A 25,157-nucleotide genomic window follows, 5' to 3' on the forward strand; every position below is an offset into this window, starting at 1 on the left:
AGAAACACAATCAAATGCCTTTTCAAGGTCAATCTGAAGCATCGCTACTCGCCCATTGATGTCGTCACAGCTTTCAAGCACACTGCGCGCTTTGTGAATGTTGGAAAAAATTGAGCGCCCTTTGATTCCACATGTCTGGTGGGGTCCAACAATATCCGATATCACTGTCTGCAGTCTACGCGCCAATACCTTCATAAAAATTTTGTAGTCCACATTAGTGAGTGCTATGGGTCGATACGCTGTAACCAATTGTAATTTCTCTATATCATCCGTTTTAGGTATGAGCACTGTATGGGAGATCCCAAAAGACGGAGGCAATACGTTTATTTTATAGGCTTCATTGAAAATTGTACACAGCACTGGGGCAATTTCGTGCTTAAATTCTTTATAAAATGCCGCACTGAATCCATCTGGTCCTGGTGATTTTCCTAGGTTTAACTGATCTATCGCGTGCTCTACCTCGCTGTGAGTTATTGTTAGTTCCATTTTCTTTTTGCTTTCTTCGTCAAGCCGTGGCATTGCACCAAGAAACTGATGCGTAAAGGCTACTGCGTCTACAGGAGTCGATGAAAAAAGCCTCTGGTAGTATTCATTAAAGGCTTCTTTGATGTGGTCAGTGTCTGCCGATAAGATACCCCCCCCCCCCCCCATTCTATTTTATCGATGTGATTTCTTTCAGCGCGCGCTTTTTCTAGACCAAGAGCACGTTTCGATGGCGCTTCGCCAGCAGCTGTGTCTTCCGCCCTTGCCCTCACTAGTGCTCCGCGATAACGCCGTTCTTCCATAAGCTCTATCTTTTGTTTTGTTTTCCTGACATCTTCTATCCATTTCCCAGGCTCTTTGCATTCCTGCTTCATCAGCGTTTGAAGCAGTGTCCTTAGCTCAGCTTCGTCTTGTTTTTCCTTATAACGGATACATGTCGCCCTTTCTATTGCTTTGATTTTTAAAGATTCTTTACTTAGCTCCCACTGTTGCCAAATCTTCAGGTTCTTGCGCGGGTTTATTTTACCTATTTCATCCTTTACTGCTCTGTAGTAGATTTCGTCTTGAAGAAACGTGTTGTTTAGCTTCCACATTTCCCACGAAAATGCCTTGCTTCGGTTCACACTTCCCAGGCAGCACTCAACTAAACAGTGGTCTGAGAAGGAGACTCCCACAACTTCATAATGGTTGCAAACAGGGGCAAGGTCGACTGATGCGTAAATGCGGTCCAGCCGTGCATGGCTTGAGCCCTGGAAATGAGTGAACTGCACTGTCCGCGCACCCTCAATAAGTTCAGCCACATCCTCAAGGTTTCCGTTCTCGATCATTCGCATCAACACTTCAGTGCTCCTGTCTCGAAACCCCCGGATGCTTGACCTATCGCGCGCATTAAGAACACAATTGAAGTCGCCTAATACAATGAGCCGCCTCTCCGTACAAAGGCGCTCTTGGAGGCTTTGGAAAAAGGCAACCTTTTCCTCAACCACATTCGGCGCGTACACAGTAACAATGCGCCACTCATTGCCGTTCAGACAAAAATCAAGCACAATACACCGGCCATACACACACGAAAAATAAGCCTGCACCTCTAGCCCCGGCATCTTCTTTACAAAAAGCACGCATCCAGCCGATGTTCCCACTGCTTGACTGACGACAGCATAAAATCTAGTCGTGAAACGTCGCACCATGCTGTCGGTTCCTTCGTTGCCGTCCACTTTCGTCTCCTGCACGGCCAATACATCTATCTCGCGCTCCGTAATAAGTCGGTACACCTGACCTTGTTTTTTCCTTGCCGCCAGGCCCCTCACATTCAATGTAGCGACTGTAAAGGCGGAGGCGGGAGCCATTTTTACGCAAGAGGAAGGAACCAACAGCATGGTGCTTACCTTCCACGTCTAGCGCGCCGCTAGACGCCACTGTGGCCGCCGGTATCATCCGGCGCAAGAACATCAGTCTGCTCGAGTAGGACCTTGCCTGCGGAGGAGTACCGTTTGTCAGCCGCATGGTTTGGGCGTGGCCGTAACGACGAACGCCGGGCTTGAGTCGTCTTTGCAGGGGGCTCCTCGACGCCGGGTGCTACCACTTTGTCTCCTTCAGGGCTGGCCTGGTCATGGGAACGCTTTTTAAGTTACATACCGGGACGTTACCAGTTAAAAAGTTTCTAGAGGGAAAGGATTTCTTTTTACCGTGGGGATCGAACTGCTTAATTTGTAAACAGCCTGAAACAATAGACCATGTTTTTTTGCACTGCTGGGAAGGGGTTTATTTTTGGGACGTGTTACAAAGGACCGTAAAGAAAGAGCTACCACTTGACGCGCACGGAATTCGCAATTTAAGCACTGGTAATGAGGATGGGGTACCTTTTGATCTCATAATGCTCTTGGGCCTCCACTGTATATGGCGCTCCAGAATGGCAGGCTACCATTGTGACAAACACGCACGACCGGCCTGAATTTATTTTCGGGAAAGCATGGACTGGTTTCTTGCAATCCAAAAAGCAGCTGCGGAGCCTCCCGAGTGGCTCTCAAGACTAGAGCCGTTGTGTATGTTGCGGGAATTTTAAGCTGACGAAGCCAGTCTCGTGCTGGCTGACCACGACAGTGTCGTATGTATATAGCGTTATGTGTATTTTTGTTGTGCAATGTCATGAGCCAAAGACAGGCAATAAAGAAAAAAAAAAGCTGGCATGGCGGAGTGGATAGCATGCTCGTCTCGCACTCCGAAGACCGGGGTTCGATTCCCGAGCTCGACCAATTTCTTACTAGGTTTTATTTATTTATATAGCCTGACTAGAGAAGTTAATTAGGCTAATTGGGTAATTAATCAATTAACTAAGCTCAGTCCCACTTACTTGGAGCATCACTATATGGTCCCTTCAATTGGTTGCAAGGTTACTAGCCAAAGTACAATTGGCCCTGTTTGAAATTGGCGCACTGTGACGTCACGACCGTTTCGACCAACTGAAAAGCGTGACATTCTCTGTCGACAACTGCTGCTTACAACGATGAGACATTAAAGGCTTTCGCCTTAATAATATGCAACTTTTCGCGTTGCCTGCTCTTTCCGAATGACAGTTCTTGGACCGCCCTAAGCCTATTGTTGGCTGCTAGGGAAATCTTGATCACTTCCAGTTTTGTAGTCGGATTCCGGCAACTTGTTTTGATTGTAAACTAACCTTCCATGACCACCTTCTCGGTTAACAGACAAAATTTGATGGTGGCTTAGCTCAGCTAGGCCAGGACGTTCGTAGCGAAAGCAGTTTCGTGTGCTGACATTTCGGTAGCGACACCGTCGTTGACGTTCAGCACCTTGGCGGCGTCTCTCCGCGGGACGTTCCTCTCGTTATTCGGGTGTCTCGGCCGCCCGTTTAGCCTTTCTCGCCTCGTTTTCACGCTGTCGGCCAGCCTTGTACCATGCGACGAATTCTGGATCGGAAGACTCAATTTCACGCAGCCTGCACTGCTGCCGTGCCGAGCACGGCCGCTCTCCTTCTTCCGTGGTGCGCGTCTGACGAGAGAGTTCTGTGTTGCGTCTCCCCTCTTTTCTGTGTTTTCTGTTTTAGTTTGCACTGTTTTTTTTCCACCATGAGGAGAGAGGGCATCGCTTCCGGCTGTGCGGCGCGACTCTGCGGATGCGCAGTGCGGCGCAGCGGCTGCAGCGCCATGTTTGCCATGGCACTGATTGCTTTGGTAGCGGGGCATGCGCAGTAGTGGTCTTTTACAGGCATCGCTTCTGCTAGCCTAGTGTAGCTTTCGCTACAGTACCGAGTTGCTGACTGCGAGGCTTGCAGCTTTTCTCCGCCGGCACATTTCTCTTTCACCCACTGCACTATGCTATCTTTATCCTCAAATCTTTCTTCCAACCATTGTATACTCCTTTAGTGTTTGTTGCCTCAGCCTCTTGGCTCGCGTGCCAGCTAGTTACTCTTGTCCGTCGAGCGCATTCTTCTCACTGCTCTTACCGGCGCATACTACACTACACGAATACATTAGTTCTAGATTCTGGCGGCTGTTCCATTCTTTAGAATCGAATTTGTCAGCCTTACCTTCTCTGTCGAGGCTAACATTAAATTTTGCTTCCCGCTCGTCTCACCCCCCAGAGGCCATAGGACGAGTAGAGTCACCATTCCTATGTGAGTCTCATGCTTTCAAGATGATCGCCTTACTCCTGGAGTGGCCGCCTGTCTTACCAGTAATCATGTGCGATGATGCTATTTAGTGCGATAGCATTAGGAGGGCCGAGGAGGCGAAAGCTGTCCGGCGTCGGCATCGGCATCTGTGTGCAGGCTCCACCTGCCTGCCTGCCTGGTGCTGTCTAGGGGGATTTGTTGTTGCTATTGTTCACAACAACACCTGTCAGCTTTCTTCCTCTTCTCCTGCCCTCCTCCCCTCTTCACAGGTAGATTAGAGGAGACGAACGCCAGACGAAGAATGATTCAGCAAAAAAAGTTGCTGTGGCTCTACTCGGCTGACCCGGGACATACAGAGTGAAAGCTCTCTTAAGCATGGCTAGACACGGTTTAGCTTTGGCTCTTCTCTATCGTCTGGAGACTTCAAAGAGAGCGAATTGCCTCAGCGAGAGCAAATCAAGTGTGTATCACGGGCAACAAATGCAAGACAGAGCGTCCAGAGAGGCGGTCGGCGAAGCGGCGGACGTGACTGCCAAGCGCATTACTGAATCACGTCACACAATATGCCACAACTGGCGAGCAGAAGCGGCCGAGCAGCAGCCACCGCAGCGGCGAGCGTGACTGCCAACCGCTTCGCTGTGGCGACGAAGATGAAGATGAAGACACAGATAGAGGCACCTGCCATGCTCGATTTTGCTGAGGCGGCGCGCCTCCCGCTGGAGATCAAATCTACGAGCCAGATGACCCTCAGGCTGGGCGTGTGAGGAGCTTTTAGCTCTAAAATTTAGGAAGGATAAACTGCTTTGATGCGGAGGAGAGGCAATAGCGTTCTTCTCTCAGTTTGCAATCGTTTCCTGTTCTGATTGCATCCAATTCTGATCCTGTTGTCTTTCACTCGCTAGTCTCTTCAGTTCGGATCCTATTGGAAATCCAACGACGCAACTACGCCATATTTATCCGACTGGTAGATCATGAATCATGATCATTAATGGCAATTTATCAATATCCCTCAAGAGAAAAGTATGCAATAGCTGTGACTTACTGGTACTCACTTATGCGAAAGAAACGTGGAGGCTAACAAAGAGGGTTCAGCTTAAGTTATGGACAACACAGCGAGCTCTGGAAAGAAAAATCATAGGTGTAGCGTTAAGAGGTCGGAAGCGGGCGGAGTGGGTAAGGGAACGAACGCGGGTTAACGACATCCTAGTCGAAATCAAGAGGAAGAAGGTCGCTTAGGGAGGGCCCGTAATGAGAAGGCAAGATACCGCTTGCCCTTAAAGGTAACGGCGTGGATTCTAAGAGAAGGCAAGAGGAGCAGGGGGCGGCAGAAAGGTGTGTGGGTGGATGAAATTAAGAAGTTTGCGGGTGTACGGTGTGGGTGCAGCTAGCAAAGGACACGCTTAATTGGAGAGACTTGGGAGAGGCCTTTTCCGTGCAGTGGGCGTAGTCAGGCTGATGATGATGATGATGATGATGGCAGATTGCGGTGAGTCCTCATACCACTACCTGCCCAGATGTGCGGCGGTTAATGTTGTGGTTTCACTCCAGCTGAGCGAATGTTGCATTTTATTCGACAATTGCGCCAACATTCTGCAATTCTTTTATTGAAACAGCACAATGTAGGAATCAGTATAAAGCTTCATGTACACATTCTCAATCGACGCACACCACTGTAGCGCAGCTGCATTATGAGCGGCACAAGAGGAGGTGCAAGACCGCACTTCATTAAGGCCTCGTCACCTTAGTAGTTACTGTAGCTTGAGGTAATTTCTATGCCTCCGGTTTACGCTCCGAGTGCTCGGAGCACCATGCCCGCGCGTCCCCTGCAAACCTGCACAAAGGCGTGGAAGTCACTGTCGGCTTAACAGCGTCGCTTTTAAGGCCGAGAACGCCTGGCATCGTTAAGCGCGCGCACCCACCAGCGCTCCGAGAAAGCATGCGTGGCGCGTGCAGTGGGTTGGAGGCGACAGGAAGAGCAGCTCGAACTGGTCTTCCGCAGCCCCATTCTCTGCCAGAGTCCCATTACCTCTGAGTTCTGCAACGGTCTTCCGCGAATATACTCTTGTACCACTCTCCACAAGGAATAACTGATCCCCTGCGTCTTAACACGAAACTTGTGAAGCGGAAAAGGCGGCGTCCCCGCCGTCACCGTAGTCAAGGCTACCGCGTCTCCATCACATCGTTCGTAGTGATAACATTCAAGAAGCACCAGTGGCAGAGGCCTTGCGCAGCTGCTCGGTCAACGCTCTTAACCGGTACAACCCCTTGCTCCATCCTCGCGCGCGGCTGCTCTGAGCGGCTGACAAAAAGGGGCCGGAGCCTGATATAAAACTCCCGCGTTCTACTCTTAAAGATGATGCTTAAGCGGCCCCCAAGTCTTCGAGCGAAAGCTCACCTGCGCCATGTCTCGCAAGGTCATTCATCGCGTCGCAATGACCTTGAGCCGCCGCAGCGCAAGTGTGGCAGGTGCGACGTCACGTCACGTGATCAGCTGCAGGGAGCTGCACTCGCTCGGAGCCTTTTATTTTCCATCTCAATAAGTTTTCAACTCGCTGCTGCGGTAGCGCACCAAAGGTTTAAAGGCTGCTTCGCCGTCACTTGGTCACTAAGTCTCGCCACGGATTTCGCGTCGAAGGGGCCGTCTGTAGGTGCGCATCGGCGCACGCGACAAGCTGGATCGAATCATCCATTAGACATAGCTAGACGGCAGGCTGCGAAATCTGAAGCAAAGGCAAAGTTGGCTGCTGAGTCACCGGAGCAAAAGGAGGCCAGGTTAGCAGGCTATAGAGAAGCTTACCCAGCGCTGAAGCGTGCCAAGATCGGCGCTACTGCAAGCGCCGCCGTCCTTCAGCAACACGAACAACCACAAGGAGACGAAGGCTATACCTTGCGCTGAGAGACTCCTACAAGAACGCAAGTACCGAGCAATGCTTTCTTAAGAATGTGGAAGAACGTTTCGACCTCAGGTCAGCCTTTGACTCAACAGGAAAATGGCGCAAAAGACGTTTAGTGTTGTTTGCTATACTTTTGTTGGGTTTTTTTTGTTGGTTTTTTTTTTAGCCATGATAGTATGTTACGTGGTTGCTATTGCGCTTCGTGTGGTAGATATCTTACAGTTATCTTTTCTACTGCCTGTGCTTGATTACACGGATGTTAGGGCGTGTTGGCCTACATAAAGGCGGGTTTGGTGCGAAATAAAATTCAGTTGTAAGTTGGCGCTGGTCCTGTCGTGTTTGTCTCTTTTGTCCACGTCTTTTGCGCCATTTTCCTGTTGAATCATGAACCAACTAGCCCAAACTAGAGTTCTTCTTTAGCCTTTGACCCTGCAACGTCCACGACGCAATGGAACACAGACTTAGACTTTGTCTTCCAGCGAGCACCTCTTGATTCCGCAGTGTGGGAAGTCAAAGTTGCCAGCATTGCTAACTACTTCACACACAATGAAGGCTCATCTCCATGGACACATCCGAGGCGCACGAGTGCAGCGCCTACGCACCAAGCGCCGCGCCGCGAAAACCATCGAAAACATACGCTGTCACTGGTACTCGCGCTCAGCTCAGCTCGGCGAAGAAAATGGTGCGAAGGGCGGTACCGGTGCCGACAGAACTGCGTTCTCTGATTTTTTACACCGACCGCAAACCGGCGAGCCACTTACGGCGCCGCTGCGAGGACGGCGCGAGCGAGGAGACAGCTCCCATCTGCGCCTCGCGCATGCGCTGACCGGCTCCGGCATACGCTGGTGCGCGTAGGCGCTGCGCTCGTGCGCGTCGGATGGGCCCTTGGAGATGCGCCTCAAGTCTGTCGTCCTCAGCATTAAAAAAACTGAAAAGGACACAACATCAAATCTGAAATATTGCCAAACATGAATTAAACACATTTTCACAGTCTTTGCAAAACCAAGCCAAATACAGCTTTCGCTTCTGATAACTAGGTTTAGACGAGTTAAACATCAGCCAATTTTTTTATGCTTGAGAGCGCACTCAAAGTCGGGAAACAGAAAAAAAGGGAAAGGGCGCATTGTAAGCGTTAGCTGCTAGGACGAGCACTTTGCCCTGTATTATCTGCATTTACACTGTGTGTGAGCTCAGGTTTAGGATTCCACCGCCAGCAGGCGGTGGAATAAGGCTTACGCCGCTGGTGCTTCCTCAATGTTATCACTACGAAAGATGCAACGGAGACGCGGTAGCCTTGACTATGGCGACGGCGGCGACGGGAACTTTTCCACATCTTCCCTAAATTCTCAATTATCTTCATCTGCATCCTATTCCAAACAATATTTTACCTGGCAAAATGAGGGAAGTCTCCCCGGCTGGGTTCCTCAGGAGTCGTTTTTCTCCTAGCTATCACACTATTACGGCTGAATTGAAAATAAAGTGTTCTGTTTATTCATGCAAACAGTGCTCCTTGGTTTCACTTCTTTTTTTATTCTTACCCTACTGATGTCTCTTCCCTTCTCCCTCCTCCTTGCAAAGAGGTGGTCCAGATGGCCAAGGGAGCCCGCCTGGGTGCCAAGATGCTTGACAGCTGCGCCTTGAAGCTCATCTCCCGCTACGGTCCCCACGCCATCGGCGTCCAGAAGGTGGGTGGGTGTGAGGTCGATTTTTAACGCTGATCTTCGTCGGTGCAAGGAATGCTGAAATAATTAAAGGGCATTCAGGCCCTTTCTGTGAGGTTCTCATCCTATGTACATACCATTCCATCACTCTTCCCGGCTTTGTTGATGTTTTCTAGCCCGCAAAAGACGCATTTATTGCCGGAAAACTAGCACTTAAATATTTTACCGCCTCTCGACTGAAAATCGTGACTTCAAGACACACAGTGACTACGTAATTCTCAACTACATGTGTGACTGTGGCGGTGTGAAGGCGAAAGACGCGTTTTTCACGTCACCGCAGTGTCCTCGCGAAAGTGGCTTGCGCTGATGGTATACGTATTTTATTTATTCACATTTTATATTTCATTTCATTTCATTTCATTACCTTAAAGGCCCCTTAAAAGGGGTGTTACATAAGGGGTGGCAAGAGTAAAAGCACAAATTCACAATGACAGGAAAGTTTCTACGTTATCAGTGAAAAGACTTGGGCAAGTGATGATGGCAACGTTGTTCGGAAGGCCGTTCCAGTCTGCGGCTGCACGAGGAAAGAAGGAATTAGAAAAGGTGACGGTGCGTGATCGTGGACGGGCAACTTGTAGGCGATGGCTGGTGCGTGAGATATGCGTGCGGGTGGAAGAATATAAGGTGCGATGTGCATAGGGCTGTGGAAGAATTTGTGAAATAAAGACATGCTGGCAATGCGACGGCGGAGCGATAAGGGTGATAATCCGGATGCTGTTTTTAAGGACGAAACATTGATGCCATAAGATGGTTTTGGTTTTATGGGGTTTAACGTCCCAAAGCGACTAAGGCTATGAGAGACGCCGTAGTGGAGGGCTCCGGAAATTTCGACCACCTGGGGTTCTTTAACGTGCACTGACATCGCACAGTACACGGGCCTCTAGAATTTCTCCTCCAAATAAATTCCAGCCGCCGCGGCCGGGATCGAACCCGCGTCTTTCGGGTCAGCAGCCGAGCACCATAACCGCTGGGCCACCGCGGCGGCTGATGTCATAAGAGTAGGATGAATGAACGAAACGAGCAGCGCGATTCTGAACAGATTCGAGGGCATTGATGAGATATGCTTGATGAGGATTCCAGATGGGCGACGCAAATTCTAGTTTGGACCTTGCAAATATACTGTTTTCAATAAACCTATCAGTGCACTGATAACGAATGCACTCCGCTCATAAAGGCCAAGTTAAGTTATGGGTCCCCTTAATTAAATATATATGTAAATAAAAGAACATCGGGACAATGCGCAACGCTCATTAGCAAGAATGCGAATGATTCATTGGTCCGTTCACAATAGCACAACTCGTGACGTCACAAGGCTTTCAGCAGGGTTACCCGGGGCGCTAATAAGACTCCAGTGGCATAAACGGAGCAGGCATGCGGTACGGACTATTGTTAACATTAATCTTACGTTTTTTTAGGCTGCTGTCAAGATCTGTATCGCGTTTCGCATGTGCCATGCAAAATACGCCGACATCAAAACAACGAACAAGGTACGGCAAAAGTACTTGAAGTTTGAAGTTTGTTTTATTTACATCATAGATGTGGGTAGGTCCGGGTAAAAAGTGATCGCAGATCACTTGAGGGACCTTCGGATCCCCCTTTACATGGCATACAGCAACAAACAACGCAAGATCGTTCAAACGCAAAACTTTTTACACAGACAAAGTTATACATGCATACAAAATATTTCATACATCATAAAAAAATAATATACTTAACAACGTTTTGTTGCTTATTTAAAGGCAGCTTTAATTTCGCGCAAGCTGTTTTTGGAAATATCGATATTCATGGACTGGAATTGGTTTAATAAGTATGGCAAATTGTATCGTAGCATCTGATTGCCGTAGTTGGTGCGACAAAAAGGAATAGACCATTTTTCTGTATTGCGCAGGGTATAAGACGGTACAGTTTGAGTGAGGCAGGTCAAGTCTAGAAACGCTCGATTATTATATTGTAGAGATTTCTTGTGTCTGGTTGCTAAGTAATATCGGTACAAGCTATGGACTGGTATAATCTGGTAGTGTGAAAATAAGTGACCAGTAGGGGCATGGTAGTCAACATTGGCAACGTAACGGACAGCTTTCTTTTGCAGCATGTAAATTTTATGCATATTTGTTTCTGTTGTAGCGCCCCACACAAAAAAACAGTAGTTTAAATGTGACAAAAAAATGTTGTTATATATCTTTAGCTTGACTGACACAGGAAGGAAGTTTCGAAATTTAGCGAGAATACCAACACACCGTGACAGATGAGCGATGACAGAATCAACTTGGGCGTTCCAGCTCATGTGATTGTGGAAAAGCATTCCTAGTGTTTGTTTTTTTTTTTGGTTTTTTATGGGGTTTAACGTCCCAAAGCGACTAAGGCTATGGGAGACGCCGTAGTGGAGGGCTCCGGAAATTTCGATCACCTGGGGTTCTTTAACGTGCACTGACATCGCACAGTACACGGGCCTCTAGAATTTCTCCTCCAAAGAAATTCTAGCCGCCGCGGCCGGGATCGAACCCGCGTCTTTTGGGTCAGCAGCCGAGCACCATAACCGCTGAGCCACCGCGGCGGCGTTTTCTAGTGTTTTAATCATGTCATTGAATTCTATCTTGGTGCTCCGAAGCTTTATGTCGAAGTTCTGAATAATTGCTGATTGCCTAGCATGAAAAAGTACGGCTTTAGTTTTTTCAGTATTTAAAAGTAGTACATTATTTTCACTCCAGGTTTTTAATCTATTCATTGCGTCATTTATAATTGGAATGAGAAGCTGTATTGAGGTGCCTTGAAAAAATAAACTTGTGTCATCTGCGTAAATGACATATTTTGGCTTATCATGTATTGTAACTATATCATTTATATATAATATGAACAGGAGGTGCCCTAAAATGCTGCCTTGCGGTACACCGGTACAAACTGCTTGCGATGATGACAGATGGGACCCTATTTGGACTTTCTGATAACGATGTTTAAAGTAGGACTTTATAAGGCTTAGGGGTGTCCCGCGTACGCCATATAATTCCAGTTTCTGCAGTAAAACAACATGATTGAGGCGGTCGAAAGCCTTTGAAAAATCTATAAAAACTCCGATACAGATTTCCCGATTTTCAACTGCATCCAGTATGATTTCTTTTTGCGTTAATAATGCCGTTTCGGTTGATTTCCCGTGGATACAGCCATGCTGGGAAGGGGAAAGAAGATTGAACATTAAGCAAAAATTAATTATTCGTTTGTAGATTATTCTCTCTAATCCTTTTGAAAAGACAGGTAATATTGAGATTGGTCGATAATTAGACATATCACTTTTATCTCCCTTTTTGTAGACAATGATAACTTTTGACACTTGCATTAACTATGGAAAAAGACCAGTAGATAGGGCGATGTTGTAAATATGGGTGAGAACAGAAGCTATGCAGTCAATTACGTATTTTATCGCCGCAATTTGAATGTTATCTATGTCACAAGCTCTGCTATTATTTAAGGAGGCAAAAATACTGCAAACTTCATTTTCATTGGTATTCATCTAAAAAGACACTGTGATCATTGGCTTTTATATTGGGATTTACAGTTTTAGGGGGGGGGGGGGGGGGGGGGTTTCATGAAACAGCATCCTTAAAAAAAATTATTGAACTTTTCTGCAAGCTCGATTCCTTCTACATTATGACCTTCGAGAGTTAAACTGGTAACATCTGCAGAACTTGATTTGCGATCAAGTAGTTTGTTGATTTTCATCCAGATTTGAGTGCTTCCATTTATTCTTTATTCTTTATTCAGAGGTTACCCTGCAGCGCCCATAGGCGTTACAGCAGGGGGGTTACAGCATTGAAAAAAATACATCCTCGTGAGTACAGCACACCTGCATTTCACTGAGTCGATTCCATTTGCCAATTGTTTTAACAAAAAAGTTTGCGTAAGTGCCAGTCCTTGAGTGATACTCACGAATTTTGAGGCTATGGTCTGTGCGCCTGGAAACATAGTGGGGCTCTTTCAGATAGGTTTCTCTATTGATACCCGCTTTATTATGAAATATTGTGTATAAGAGTTTAAGTCTTAGTTTCCTTCGGCGAGAGGCAAGTAGTTCCCAGTTGAGCTCATTCTTCATGGCACTTACGCTATCCCGCCTTCGGAATCGTCCTAAGACAAACCTGGCTGCACGGTTTTGGATTCGTTCAATGTGCTCAGTGAGCGTCTAGTTCGAAGGGTCCCAAACCGCACAGCCATACTCCAAAGTAGGTCTGACGCAACTCAGATAAGCAGTGTTTTTTAAATTGACATGCGAACATCGCAAATTTTGTTGTATAAAATTCAGTGCTCTACTTGCCCTGCGCACCAAGTCATCAATGTGCGCGTTTCAGGAACAATCAGATGCCAGCGTTATGCCTAAATACTTATTCACTGCTTCTTTACGTATTAGTTCGTTGTTAACCATGTATCGGGAATCAGTTGGTTTTTTCTTTCTAGTAAAACAAACATGAATGCACTTTTTGACATTTAAATTCATTTTCCAAGTGGAACACCATGATTGGATTCTTGTTAGGACTGTTTGTAAGCATGAAATATCGTTGTCAGTAACAATTTTTCTGTACACAACGCAGTCATCAGCAAATAACCGCACAGAAGATGAAATTCCATCTGAAATGTCGTTTACATAAACGAAGAACAAGAGTGGTCCCAAAACCGAGCCTTGCGGAACGCCCGATGTAACATTTACGTAGCCTGAACGTTTCCCATTTAAAACAACACATTGTCGCCGCTGAAACAAATAATCTTGAATCCATTTAAGTACAGAAGAGTGAATATTTAATAAATAAAACTTGTGAACAAGGAGTGAGTGTGACACTGTATAAAAGCCTTGTGGAAATCTAAAAAAGTACAGTCAATTTGTCCTCCGCGTCAACACCTTATGCTAAGTCGTGATAAAACTCGACCAACTGGGTCGTGCAAGACAACCCCTTGCGAAACCCATGCTGTTCTTCAATTAACAATTTGTTTTGAGCTATGTGTCTCATTACCTCTATATATAGGATATGTTCAATAATCTTACATGCTATTGATGTTAGTGATATGGGTCTATAATTACCAACTTCTTTTTTGGGACCACCCTTGTGAACAGGAACCACGTGAGCAATTTTCCAGTCATCCGGTAAATTGCCTGTTGCCAACGATTTGTTGTAAATCAAATAGAGATAGCGTGAAATGGATACCGAGCACCTTTTAAGAATACGTGGTGAAATACCATCAGGCCCAATAGCTTTACTTTCGTCAACATTTTCTAACAGCCTCTGAATACCACCTACACTAATTTCTACTGACTGCATTGGAGGGACATTGCTCACAGGCGGTACAGTGTTTAAGTCGTGTATCGGTAAATATACAGATTGAAAGATTGAATATGCCTCGGCTATTTGGGACCCTTACCAATCTTACCTAATAAATAACATTGAATCATTGCAGAACCGCGCAGTTCGTTTTATTTACTCCGATTATTCACGTAACACCAGCGTCACAGCCTTAAAGAAACGCGCAGGTCTCCAGGATTTATGTCTCCGCCGTAAAATTGCACGACTGTCACTTTTTCATAAACTTTATCATCATCCATCACTTCATAACGACTTTTTTTCTTTGCCTACTTCGATTTTTGACCGCCGCGATCATCCCTTTAAAGTTAGACGTTTCACGTGCAGAACATTGATCTATGCGCACTCATTCTTACCACGCACAATATCTGACTGGAACACTCTGCCTTCACATATCGCAACCACCACTGATCCTGATAAATATTTTAAACTTATATCTTCAATAACTACTGCTTAACTCTTCGCATACATTGTTATTTTATTTGTTCATGGCTTCCTTTTTTGCAGGGTTTGTTACTAAAAAGATTCATTGTATTAGTGTTCTGTTTGTATAATTTTAATAATGCAGTAATCTTCGTTCTTTGCCGCGCTGCCATTCTTTTGATTCTTTTGCTTACTTATATGTCATGCAAAGTGTCCTATTTGTGCTTTTGATTGATTCTTTTGCTTACTTATTTCATCCAGTGTGTATTATTTGTGCTTTTGTTGTTTGTTTTATATTTGTGGTTTTTCTTTTATTCTGTTCAATTGCCTGTGCCCCCCCCCCCCTATGTAATACCCTCTTGAGGGCCTTTAGGGGTATTCTGTATAAATAAATAAATAAATAGAAAGTAGTCATTAAGACACGTTGCCTTGTCTTCATCGTCGGAGAGGACCTGACCATTATAAACTAATTCAGTGATTCCTAGTGATTCAGACCCTCGTTCCCTAATATACTTACAAAATAATTTGGGGTTTTCTTTCATGTTTTCGCTGAGTCTGGAAAATTAATCGTCCCTTGCCTGTTTTATACTCACTTTCTATTCACTGGTTAGTTCAGAAAGTTTTGTAAAGTTAAGAACTGATTTAGTTCTTTTGAATGCGCGAAGTGCACGCTTTCTCCTCCTAATAAGCGACATGATTTGTCCTGTCACTCATTGTTTCCTTGTTTTCTTAAGCCTTGATGATTTGGTGTTTGGTACAAACATATCGTTGAGCTCGAGTAATATATTTTTAAACATTAACCACAACTCATGCACATCATATTCTTTTATGATATGTCTAATTATCGACCAATCTCAATATTACCTGTCTTTTCAAAAGGATTAGAGAGAATAATCTACAAACGAATAATTAATTTTTGCTTAATGTTCAATCTTCTTTCCCCTTCCCAGCATGGCTGTATCCACGGGAAATCAACCGAAACGGCATTATTAACGCAAAAAGAAATCATACTGGATGCAGTTGAAAATCGGGAAATCTGTATCGGAGTTTTTATAGATTTTTCAAAGGCTTTCGACCGCCTCAATCATGTTGTTTTACTGCAGAAACTGGAATTATATGGCGTACGCGGGACACCCCTAAGCCTTATAAAGTCCTACTTTAAAAATCGTTATCAGAAAGTCCAAATAGGGTCCCATCTGTCATCATCGCAAGCAGTTTGTACCGGTGTACCGCAAGGCAGCATTTTAGGGCCCCTCCTGTTCATATTATATATAAATGATATAGTTACAATACATGATAAGCCAAAATATGTCATTTACGCAGATGACACAAGTTTATTTTTTCAAGGCACCTCAATACAGCTTCTCATTCCAATTATAAATGACGCAATGAATAGATTAAAAACCTGGAGTGAAAATAATGTACTACTTTTAAATGCTGAAAAAACTAAAGCCGTACTTTTTCATGCTAGGCAATCAGCAATTATTCAGAACTTCGACATAAAGCTTCGGAGCACCAAGATAGAATTCAAAGACATGATTAAAACACTAGAAAACGCCGCCGCGGTGGCTGAGCGGTTATGGTGCTCGGCTGCTGACCCAAAAGACGCGGGTTCGATCCCGGCCGCGGCGGCTAGAATTTCTTTGGAGGAGAAATTCTAGAGGCCCGTGTACTGTGCAATGTCAGTGCACGTTAAAGAACCCCAGGTGGTCGAAATTTCCGGAGCCCTCCACTACGGCGTCTCTCACAGCCTTAGTCGCTTTGGGACGTTAAACCCCATAAACCAAACCAAACCACTCAAATACAGGCAAGCGATCAAGAAGCTTTTCAGACATACTGGGATAGTCACCTTTTTCAAAAAATATACAGTCCTTTCAGCACATGTTTTCCGGCGGTACACTTCTGAGTTTACATTCGCCATGACAGCAAGGTGATCACTTATGCCCGGAATCACGTTCACAGAAGTCACAAGATTTGGTGAATTGCAAAACAGTACATCTAAAGTATGTTTATTGCGAGTTGGCCTATCTACATGTTGTAGCAGCCCAAACGTATCAGCTATATTTTTCATTTCCAAGTTAATACGACCGCGAGTTCCGCTTGCGCATGAGCCATCGTGTCAAAGCAAATCGGGAAGATTGAAGTCTCCCCCGAGCAGCAAAGTCTGAGCGGAAGCCTCGGAAATTATGTCACGCAAGTGTTGTAATGTTTTGAAGTCAGAATTTGGTGGGCGATAAACTACTCCAACCATTAGCGCAGTGGAATCAGGCATGGCTATCCGGCACCAAACAGACTCGATGTCGTCGTGGCCAAGATTTAACGCTGATGACGACAGATCAGTGCGAACAAGCAAGAAAACACCTCCGCCCAGGCTTTGCCTATCTTTGCGATAAACAGCAAATTCCTTCGGGAATACTTCACTGTCAGCTATATCTGGCTTCAGCCGAGATTCTGTCCCAAAAATAATGTCAGCCTTTGCGGAGTCGATAAGTGCAGCCAATTCGTCTGTCTTGTTCACTACGCTGCGACAGTTAACAATTAGCGCAACAAGGCCCCGGCGTACACATCTGTGGTTTTCGTTACGGTGTCATGTTCTTTTGATCGGCACAACCTCTTCTTTTTCAGCATCCCATACAAAAGCCCTGACGTTAATTATAAGCTTGTCATGGTTGAGCTTGACCTTATTTTTGTCAGTCGCTTTTGCTTTACCATATTCCCATAGTTACTTTCGCACTTTGCGGGTTTCCGGTGAATAGTCCTGGCCTACGCTATACGGAGTATTTTTGAACTTCTTAGCATTTATCATGATGTTCTGCTGCTCTTTTTGCGAAGCAAATCTGACAATAAGTGGTCGTTTTCCCATTTCATTGTATTGGCCAACACGATGGGCTCTTTCGATATATTTTGGTTCGATCTGTAGCTTAGTCTTGCAGAGATCTTTTCACTCATAATTTTCACTCATAAACTCGTTATGCAGATAACACACAAGCTTGATAAGTTATCAAGCTTGTGCATGCGTGTCAACAATCCAGGGAAAACTATCCCCGTTTGCTCGAAAAATCATGAGTGCAAATTCGTGAAGTGTCAAAGAAATGTCGTGTATTCTATTCCTCTCACTTCTAATAGGTTTTATATTGGCCAGACAGGACAGCGCTTAAATTATAGGCTTAGGCAGCACCGCAACAATGTTGATAATAAAGAGTCCCGTAACCTCAGCATGCACTGCCGTGAGTGCGAGTGCACCCCACAGTTTGAATTTTGCAGAGTTGTGGATAGGAACAGAGATAACATGTGCCGTGAAATAATCGAGGCTTCGAACATCAAGACGTATGGTGACACATGTGTAAGCGCTCCATCAGTGTCTTTATCTCAAAAAGAACTTCGCTTCCTGAATTGCACATCTTAGCTTGTGTTGGCGTGCAGAATGCCAGTGCATGAATGAGCTCTTTGCTTTGTTTTCTATTTTGGTGCCTGAATGTATTTATATGTGCAGCGTGCCAAATAAATGTCAGTTGTTAGTTCAGCGCTGTGTTGTCCGTTTCTTTCTCTGCTCTCTTCTTTGGCTTTCGGCCTTGCGCTGCTTCAAATCAAACAACGGAAGTGTTGTTTGTTCATCACGATCAGCGCACGAGGGAGATCGCGGAAGCATTTCACATCATCAGGAAGGGCGATGGATGCGTAAGCAAATCCTCGATTAGCTTGTCAGGGAGGGAAATGAGCCTGCTTCATTCTGGGTAGGGAGGGTGAGGTAATGACACACGTGCCGTGAGTGGATGATTGCTGTTTTTTGCGAGAGCGCGGTTGCCTAGTTGCTTCTCTGCTCCGCTTGGACTCGCGTCCTTTAACAGAGTCTAACGTTCTGGGGCCTTGGACACAACCTTCCAGACAACGGAAAGCGGTGAAAGCGCTCCTGAATTTCCTAAGGGACTCGGGGTTGCATTCCCGCCTATAATATTTATGTTTTCAGTGCGCGCCCTCTGTCCCTGTGACATAGTGATCGATGGACACTTGACAGACTCATTTCTTTGCCGCTCTTTTTCCTTTTTTCCCCTTTGTTCCCCTCCCCAAGTGTAGGGTAGCCAACTGGGCATCGCCTGGTTAACCTCCCTGCCTTTCCGTCCTTTTCTCTCTCTCTCGCTCTCTCTCTCTATTTTTACGCTTGTGAGTGGCAACAGTGTATCCGGGTTTGACAGGATGTCTTTGCGCATTTGTGTGTAAATGTATAAATTGACTGCCTACGTATGAATAAAATTCAGTTGTAAGTTCAGCGCCGTCAGTCTGTTTCACCTTGTCCTCTGTCCGTGTTCGTAAGCGCTGGTTTTTGTACGATGGATCACCACCAACTCGCCCAATCCTCAGTTATTCGGCTGACACTTTCCACATGATTTGGGTGTGCCAATGAAACCCTTCAAACCCTCCAACCACAATCCACCAGAAAGGATTGGGAGGCGGCCCTGAACGGCTGTGAAGACCTCAAGACCTAAAGGCCTTTGTTCAACGGACGCGGACGGCTTTGCTTGCCACTGGGTCCCTGGAATAGGGGCTCCACCTAGTATTGTGAGGAGAAAGTAGCAGTATGGCCCTATCCCAGTCACTTCTCTGTAACAATTTAATCGACGATAAATGTTTTTCACGACCACCCCATACCTACAACTACACAAACACGACAAAAACGTTTTAGATGCCTTGATCCGCGAGGCATTCAAGGTAGCACTACATCTTCCCCTCAACACACCCACAGGCGTATTACTAGGCCTCGGCATCTACAACACGATCGAGAAACTCGTGGAGGCTCATCGACAGGCCCAATACACCAGGAGCTCACAAACCTCCGCAGACCGGTATATCTTGGACTCTCTCGGATTCTGATATTGGCCAGCGACCCAACCCTCCTTGCAGTCCATCAAGCTGTTCCCTGGAGCTCCTCATCAAGCCGCTGATGCACTCGTCCCACCATGAGCAGCGCCACAGAGCCCGTTCGAAAGCACGCCACCGAGCGTACGACTCCGAGCCGGACGCCGTATGGGTGGACGCTGCCTGCACGGGTGATGAAGCGACAGCAGCTGTGGTGCACTCCTCTTCATCCACCCTCCTCACACTACCTCTCCCCACAGACACCTCCCCTGAGGCTGCAGAGGAAGCCGCCATTGCACCTGCTGTCACCCGCATGAAAGCCCAGTACATTTTAACGGCGATTCTAAATTTTTCTCGAGGCCTACTCTATGTCCCTGCTTTTAGCATACTGGACCCGCCCGATGCAACTACACCTCGCAGAGTGGAGCTGATATGGGTGCACTCTGGGAATTCCAGAAACTAGGCTGCCAACCCCTTAGCCCGAGGTTCTATAAACCGGAATTCGGTGGCCTCAGATCGAGGATTGACGAAGGAGCGCATGCACTAATTCAGCGAACTGACGCAGGCCTACATAGCCTCATGCAAGTTCTACCACCGCAGCACCCCTAATTAGATAACAAACACGCAACAGTCTGGAGCAGAATGCAGGCACACACTCTCCCCTCACCCCTTACCCTAGCCCACTATCATCCATCCTTCCCAACTCCTGCTTGCACCCTAGGTCCAGAACCCTTCACCTCTTCCCTCCACATCCTCTCCCTCTTCCCAGCGGACACTCCCCCGCGGGACCTAGAGAACCTTAATACCTGCGAGGACTGGGAGACCCTGCTGCGCTAGGTGGCCCGGCCGTGCAGACCAGCGCCGCCGGCCGGGCTGCCAGTGTTATGGACGTTAGGAACATAAACACTTGAGTGCAGTGCGGTAATGCGGGGACCCAGGGGCGTGCACCGAATTCCTGTTTTACTAAAATTGCCTCTCTTTCTCTCTTTTATCGAGACAACCCACCCGCGCGCCAAAAGCGATGGCATTACAAAACTCGTGATTGGCTGAAACGGTGTGATGTCTTCAATAGCGCGGAAAATATGAAATGTTGATGAGTAATCAACAAACGACCGAAGAATAGGATAGAAATAGCACAGAATTAGGATAGAATTCTAATGCGTTCGCATTACTCGCAGGTAGTTCCTTGATTGCCCCTGGTGACTTTTTTTTTAAATGGTAACCGTGGTTTTATAGCGCGGCGGAATCGCATGGAAAACAATAGGGCCAACGGTTTTACCATGCGTGCATTAATCTAGTGCAGAAGTACGGAGAGTAATAAAAAATTACTGAAAAGCAGCAGATATTGATTATAACGTTGAGAAACCGAGAGCTCATGTGGAATATATAGTTAACTTGTACTTTTTTGTTCTAAACCTGTATTTTCAAATAACAAGACTAGCAACAGCATCAATAATATTGATATGCTATAATCATTTCACTCGACATTCTAGAAAATTTTATAGAAATCATTCAGAAAATGATAGTTTTTTCTGCCATATCATGAGCGTAGCTTTCGCAAAAGACAACTCTTATGACAGTGCGAGCCACCTCTTTTCTTAGTGGACGAGCGCAGCGGCCCGAGGCCAAAAGGTGAGGACGAGACGAGACACAGCTCTGGGATAGCTTTGTCACGATGCATGTAAACGCGACTGCTGAGGATACGTTACATATGAGTGGTGCTCATTTTAGACACCTATTATTCGTAGGATGCTTTCAAGGAGAAGATGCCCGCGTGCGTTGTCGACATGACAATCCTGCCAATGAAGCTGAACCCGGTGAGTCACGCAGCAGTATTTCGACATCTATATTGCGGTTCCAACGGATTGGAGGTAAGATGTGCGGAGTAACCATTGTTCTTTCTCTTTCAGCAATTTGTGACGTCCAATATGACCGCGGCCGCTTCGATAATCAGGGAAGGAGGTGTGAGTATACGGGTATTGAGCTGTTTCATTTCCATCAGCGCGCTCAAGCTCTCATTGCAGTGGTCAGTCAACGCGCCTTCGGGGATCTACGCTAGGTTTTATGATTCTCGTGAAACCCTTTTGAGACTCGCGAGCCGGAACAGGCGAAACACCCAAGCTCTTTATAAAGCATGATGCATAGACCCATATGCAGGCTCTTTCCTGTTACAATATCATAAATTTTCATCTTATTTTCTTGTACTAAATAAATGCGATGGGTTCTGATCACTATGTTTAACAAACCTGTAGAAACATGCCAATTGAGAAAGAGAACTTTAATGGCAGTAAAGGTCGAGAGGTCGGCGATGGAAACATATATAGCAATTGCTGTATGCAGAGGGAAACTGATATAAAAAAGAGCTAGAGTTCTCATGGCAGGCGGTATCTCGGACGCCAGAATGCATAGAAATAGAACTGCGTTCAGTGTCAAAGGTGGTGCACATTTTTACGTGCGCTCAGGTTAGCACACACCCCTCTCGCTGTATAGAAGCGTGATGCACTCATGCATGCTTGGCGTAAAAGTGTCGGCTTTTGTTACATATAATACAATTATTTTCGCCAAGGGTTTTATACACCCGATACAATACAATCTCAAGGATGCTTGCACTACAGGCGGAAAGCCTGATAAAGGTTTGACTAGGCCCGCACCCCAATACATGGCGAACATAGGCAGTGCATAGTAAAAATAAAAAGAAAAAGAAACGAAAAAAGAAAAGAAGAAAAAAACACAGCACTTGGATTTTGGGAAAACAATCTGCAGCTACTGCTGCAGTGGTATATATATATATATATATATATATAAAGCAGACTAATAAGTGACAGTGAAACATACGCTAGTCCAAGATGTGCATACATCATTAAGATATACAGGTAATGAAACTATTCACATAACATAGAGAAGCGTGCACGAACTTACACTGCCGTATAAGATGGTTGAAATACATCTGGTAAAAAAATAGAGATACAGAAGTAAATGCAAAAAACAAACGGTTCCAAAGAATAAGAAAAGCATGTTGACATTCAAATTCCATGCAAATAGCGTCTGCCATCCTCCGAACGACATCAGACAAGATCGCCGTCACCTCGTCGACTGCCACCATCACCGGCAAGCCAGCACTTCTCACGACCGGCGCAAGGACGGTCGCCGAGCCCTCGCCGGGAAAACTAACGACAGCGACATCTGGGGCGGGGTCACTGGAACTCGACATGCTCAGTCCCTCGCACGACGCGGACATCGGCTGCCAGTAACGTGATGACATCCACGACCAAAGCTTCTGAACATGAGGTCCGGTTTTCATTCGACATACCTGTGCTTATTGATGGTCACAGCATTAGCGCGCTGCTGGACACCTTAGCCGATTTTTCAATTTGAAGCGAAAAATTGGCAGCTCTTCTAAAAAAAAAGTTACGACACCATGATCTGGCACGACGCTCCGCACGGCTGGCGGCCATATCGTCACTCCGCTTGGCCAGTGTACAGCTCGACTCAAGACCCGCAACTCTAAGCTCGGTGTCAGTTGCCTGCTTCTCCGTAATTGTTCTGGTGACCTGATCCTCGGTGCCCCCTTCCTTCTTGAGTATGAGGCCATTATCGATCTCCACCAGCGCGCAGTTACTTTTCCTACAGACAACGCCGATGACACCTCTGACACTCGCCCGTGTTGCTGTCGCTCCGGCAGGCCCACGGGACAGGCCCAAAAGGACAGCCGATGTAATACTGGCGGGGTGGCTTGGCAAGCTGTGTCACATATACCTCGACGACATTATTATCTACAGCTACTCTTTCGAGGAGCACTTGCAGGGCATTAAACGAGTGTCCAAGATAGTAGGGGCAGCCTGCCTGAAATTAAAACTAGCGAAATGCCAATTTCTGAAGCCGGAAGTCAAATACCTGGGACACATTGTCTCAGCTCACGGCCTGCACCCTCACCCGGAAAGGTAAAGTGCGTGGAGGAATTCCCAGCACCCACCAGTAAAACCGAAGTCCGCCAATTTCTGGGCTGGTCACATACTACCGCCGCCTCATAGCAGACTTCACTATGATAGCTAGACCATTGACAAGGCTAACGAGCAAGGTACCCTTTGAATGGACGCCAGAGACGGAGGCCGCTTACAAAGCGTGGAAGAGAATGCTAACCGAAGCCCCCATTTTGCGGGTTCCTGATTTTGCTAAACCTTTCACACTCGCAACCGATTCCCGCAGTCAGAGGAGCCTTGTCCCAGATCCTCGATGTGGTAGAATGCCCGGCTGCTTACTCGAGCAGGCAGGTGATTGCAGCTGGAAAAAATTACGGCGCAACAGAGCAAGAGTGCCTATTAGTGGTGTGGGCAGTGCGTCACTTCCGTTGTTATCTATACGGCCGCCATTTCAAGACTGTGACAAAGTGCCAGCCATTGAAATGGTTCATGAATGTAAGAGACCCCATTTCGAGGTTAGCCCGTTGGAATCTGCTTCTGCAGTAGTATGATTTCGAGGTCATCTATCGCGCAGGAAAAACAAAACAAAATGCGGGTGCCCTCAGCAGCGCGAGAGCAGCTGGCGCGTCCGATCTGTTTCCCTCGATCGAGGAAGCTATACTTCAAGATGAACAAAGGAAGGACCACTTCCTATAGAAAAAAATAGAGGAGTACAAAAATTCCGCAGGCAGGATCAGCGGTTGCTACCATACCGTCCGGAACGGCACCCTTAGGATACGGAACAAGAGAAGCTTATAGCAGAAGATCGCGTGGTCATACCACCGTCGATGATAGGAGAAATTTTGAAGTTGTACCACGACTTGATTTATCGAGATAGATATCTACGCGCGTTGATGGCTCCTTTTAACGCGCTGGCGATAAGGGCCTCGTGTCGCAGAAAAGCCGGTGTCGGCGTCGGTGGCGTTGGCCGTGAAAGAAAAATTCTAGAACCATTAATAAATGAAAGTGAGTAGGAAATTGGTCGGGTTGGGGAATCGAGCCACACCCTCTGGAGTGCTAGACGAGCACAATAACCACTCCGCCATGCCAGGTTTTGTTTTATTTATTGCCTAGCTTTGGCCCATAACATTTAACCAAAACCACTAATCAAGAAAACGCTCAAAACGCTATGTACCTACGACTCTGTCGTGGCCAGTCAGCACGAGTCTGGCTTCGCGAGATTCAAATTCCTGCAGCAAAAACAACGGCCCTAGTCTGGAGATCCACTCGGGAGTCTCCGCAGAAGCTTTCTGGATGGCAAGCAACCAGTCTATTTTTTCCCGGAAGTAAATCCGGACAGGACGTGCGTCTGTATCAAAATTATAGCCACCATTCTTGAGCGCCATATACAGTGGAGGCCCAAGAGCATTATGAGGTCAAATGGTACCCCATCCTCATTATCGATGCTTAAATAATCAATTCCCTGCGCGTGAAGTGGTAGTTTTTTTTTACTGTCCTTTGTAACACATCCCAAATATAAACCCCTTCCCAGCATTGCAAAAACACGGTTTGTTGTTTCGGGCTGTTTGCAAATTAAGCAGTTCTTTCCCCATGGTGAAAAGAAATCCTTCCCTCTAAAACAAATTTAACTGGTAGCGTCCTGGCGTGTAATTTAAAAAAAAAAGTCTTTACTACTAGTGGCACCTCCATTTTCTTCGCCCTTTTTAAAACACAGGACAGCGCCCGTCCTGTGTTTTTCGTGTTCCTTCTGTCCTTGTTCCGTAGCGCTGTTGTGATTCTGTTTATTAAAACATCACTTCCCGCGCCCCCACTGTACAGGGCCCTACAGGGTTCTAGGAAAACAATATCACAAAGATAATGGTAGAAGTTTTCCCTTTAGTATTGCACAAATACTC

The 25,157-nt window shown here is 46.3% G+C and overlaps 1 protein-coding gene across 1 annotated transcript in view; it reads left to right on the top strand.

The window, feature by feature from the left end:
* The window catches only part of LOC149337770 (uncharacterized), a 44,399-nt gene that overhangs the window by 15,647 nt on the left and 3,595 nt on the right, over positions 1-25,157 (top strand). The window contains exons 2-5 of the mRNA XM_089554945.1: positions 8,584-8,690; positions 10,142-10,213; positions 21,091-21,159; positions 21,253-21,306. Coding sequence (XP_089411071.1) covers positions 8,584-8,690; positions 10,142-10,213; positions 21,091-21,159; positions 21,253-21,306 — 302 coding nt within the window. The remainder of the gene's footprint in view (positions 1-8,583; positions 8,691-10,141; positions 10,214-21,090; positions 21,160-21,252; positions 21,307-25,157) is intronic.

This window comes from Amblyomma mixtum, chromosome 7, assembly GCF_055824585.1.
Source record: "Amblyomma mixtum isolate Tamu chromosome 7, ASM5582458v1, whole genome shotgun sequence".
NCBI lineage: Eukaryota > Metazoa > Arthropoda > Arachnida > Ixodida > Ixodidae > Amblyomma > Amblyomma mixtum.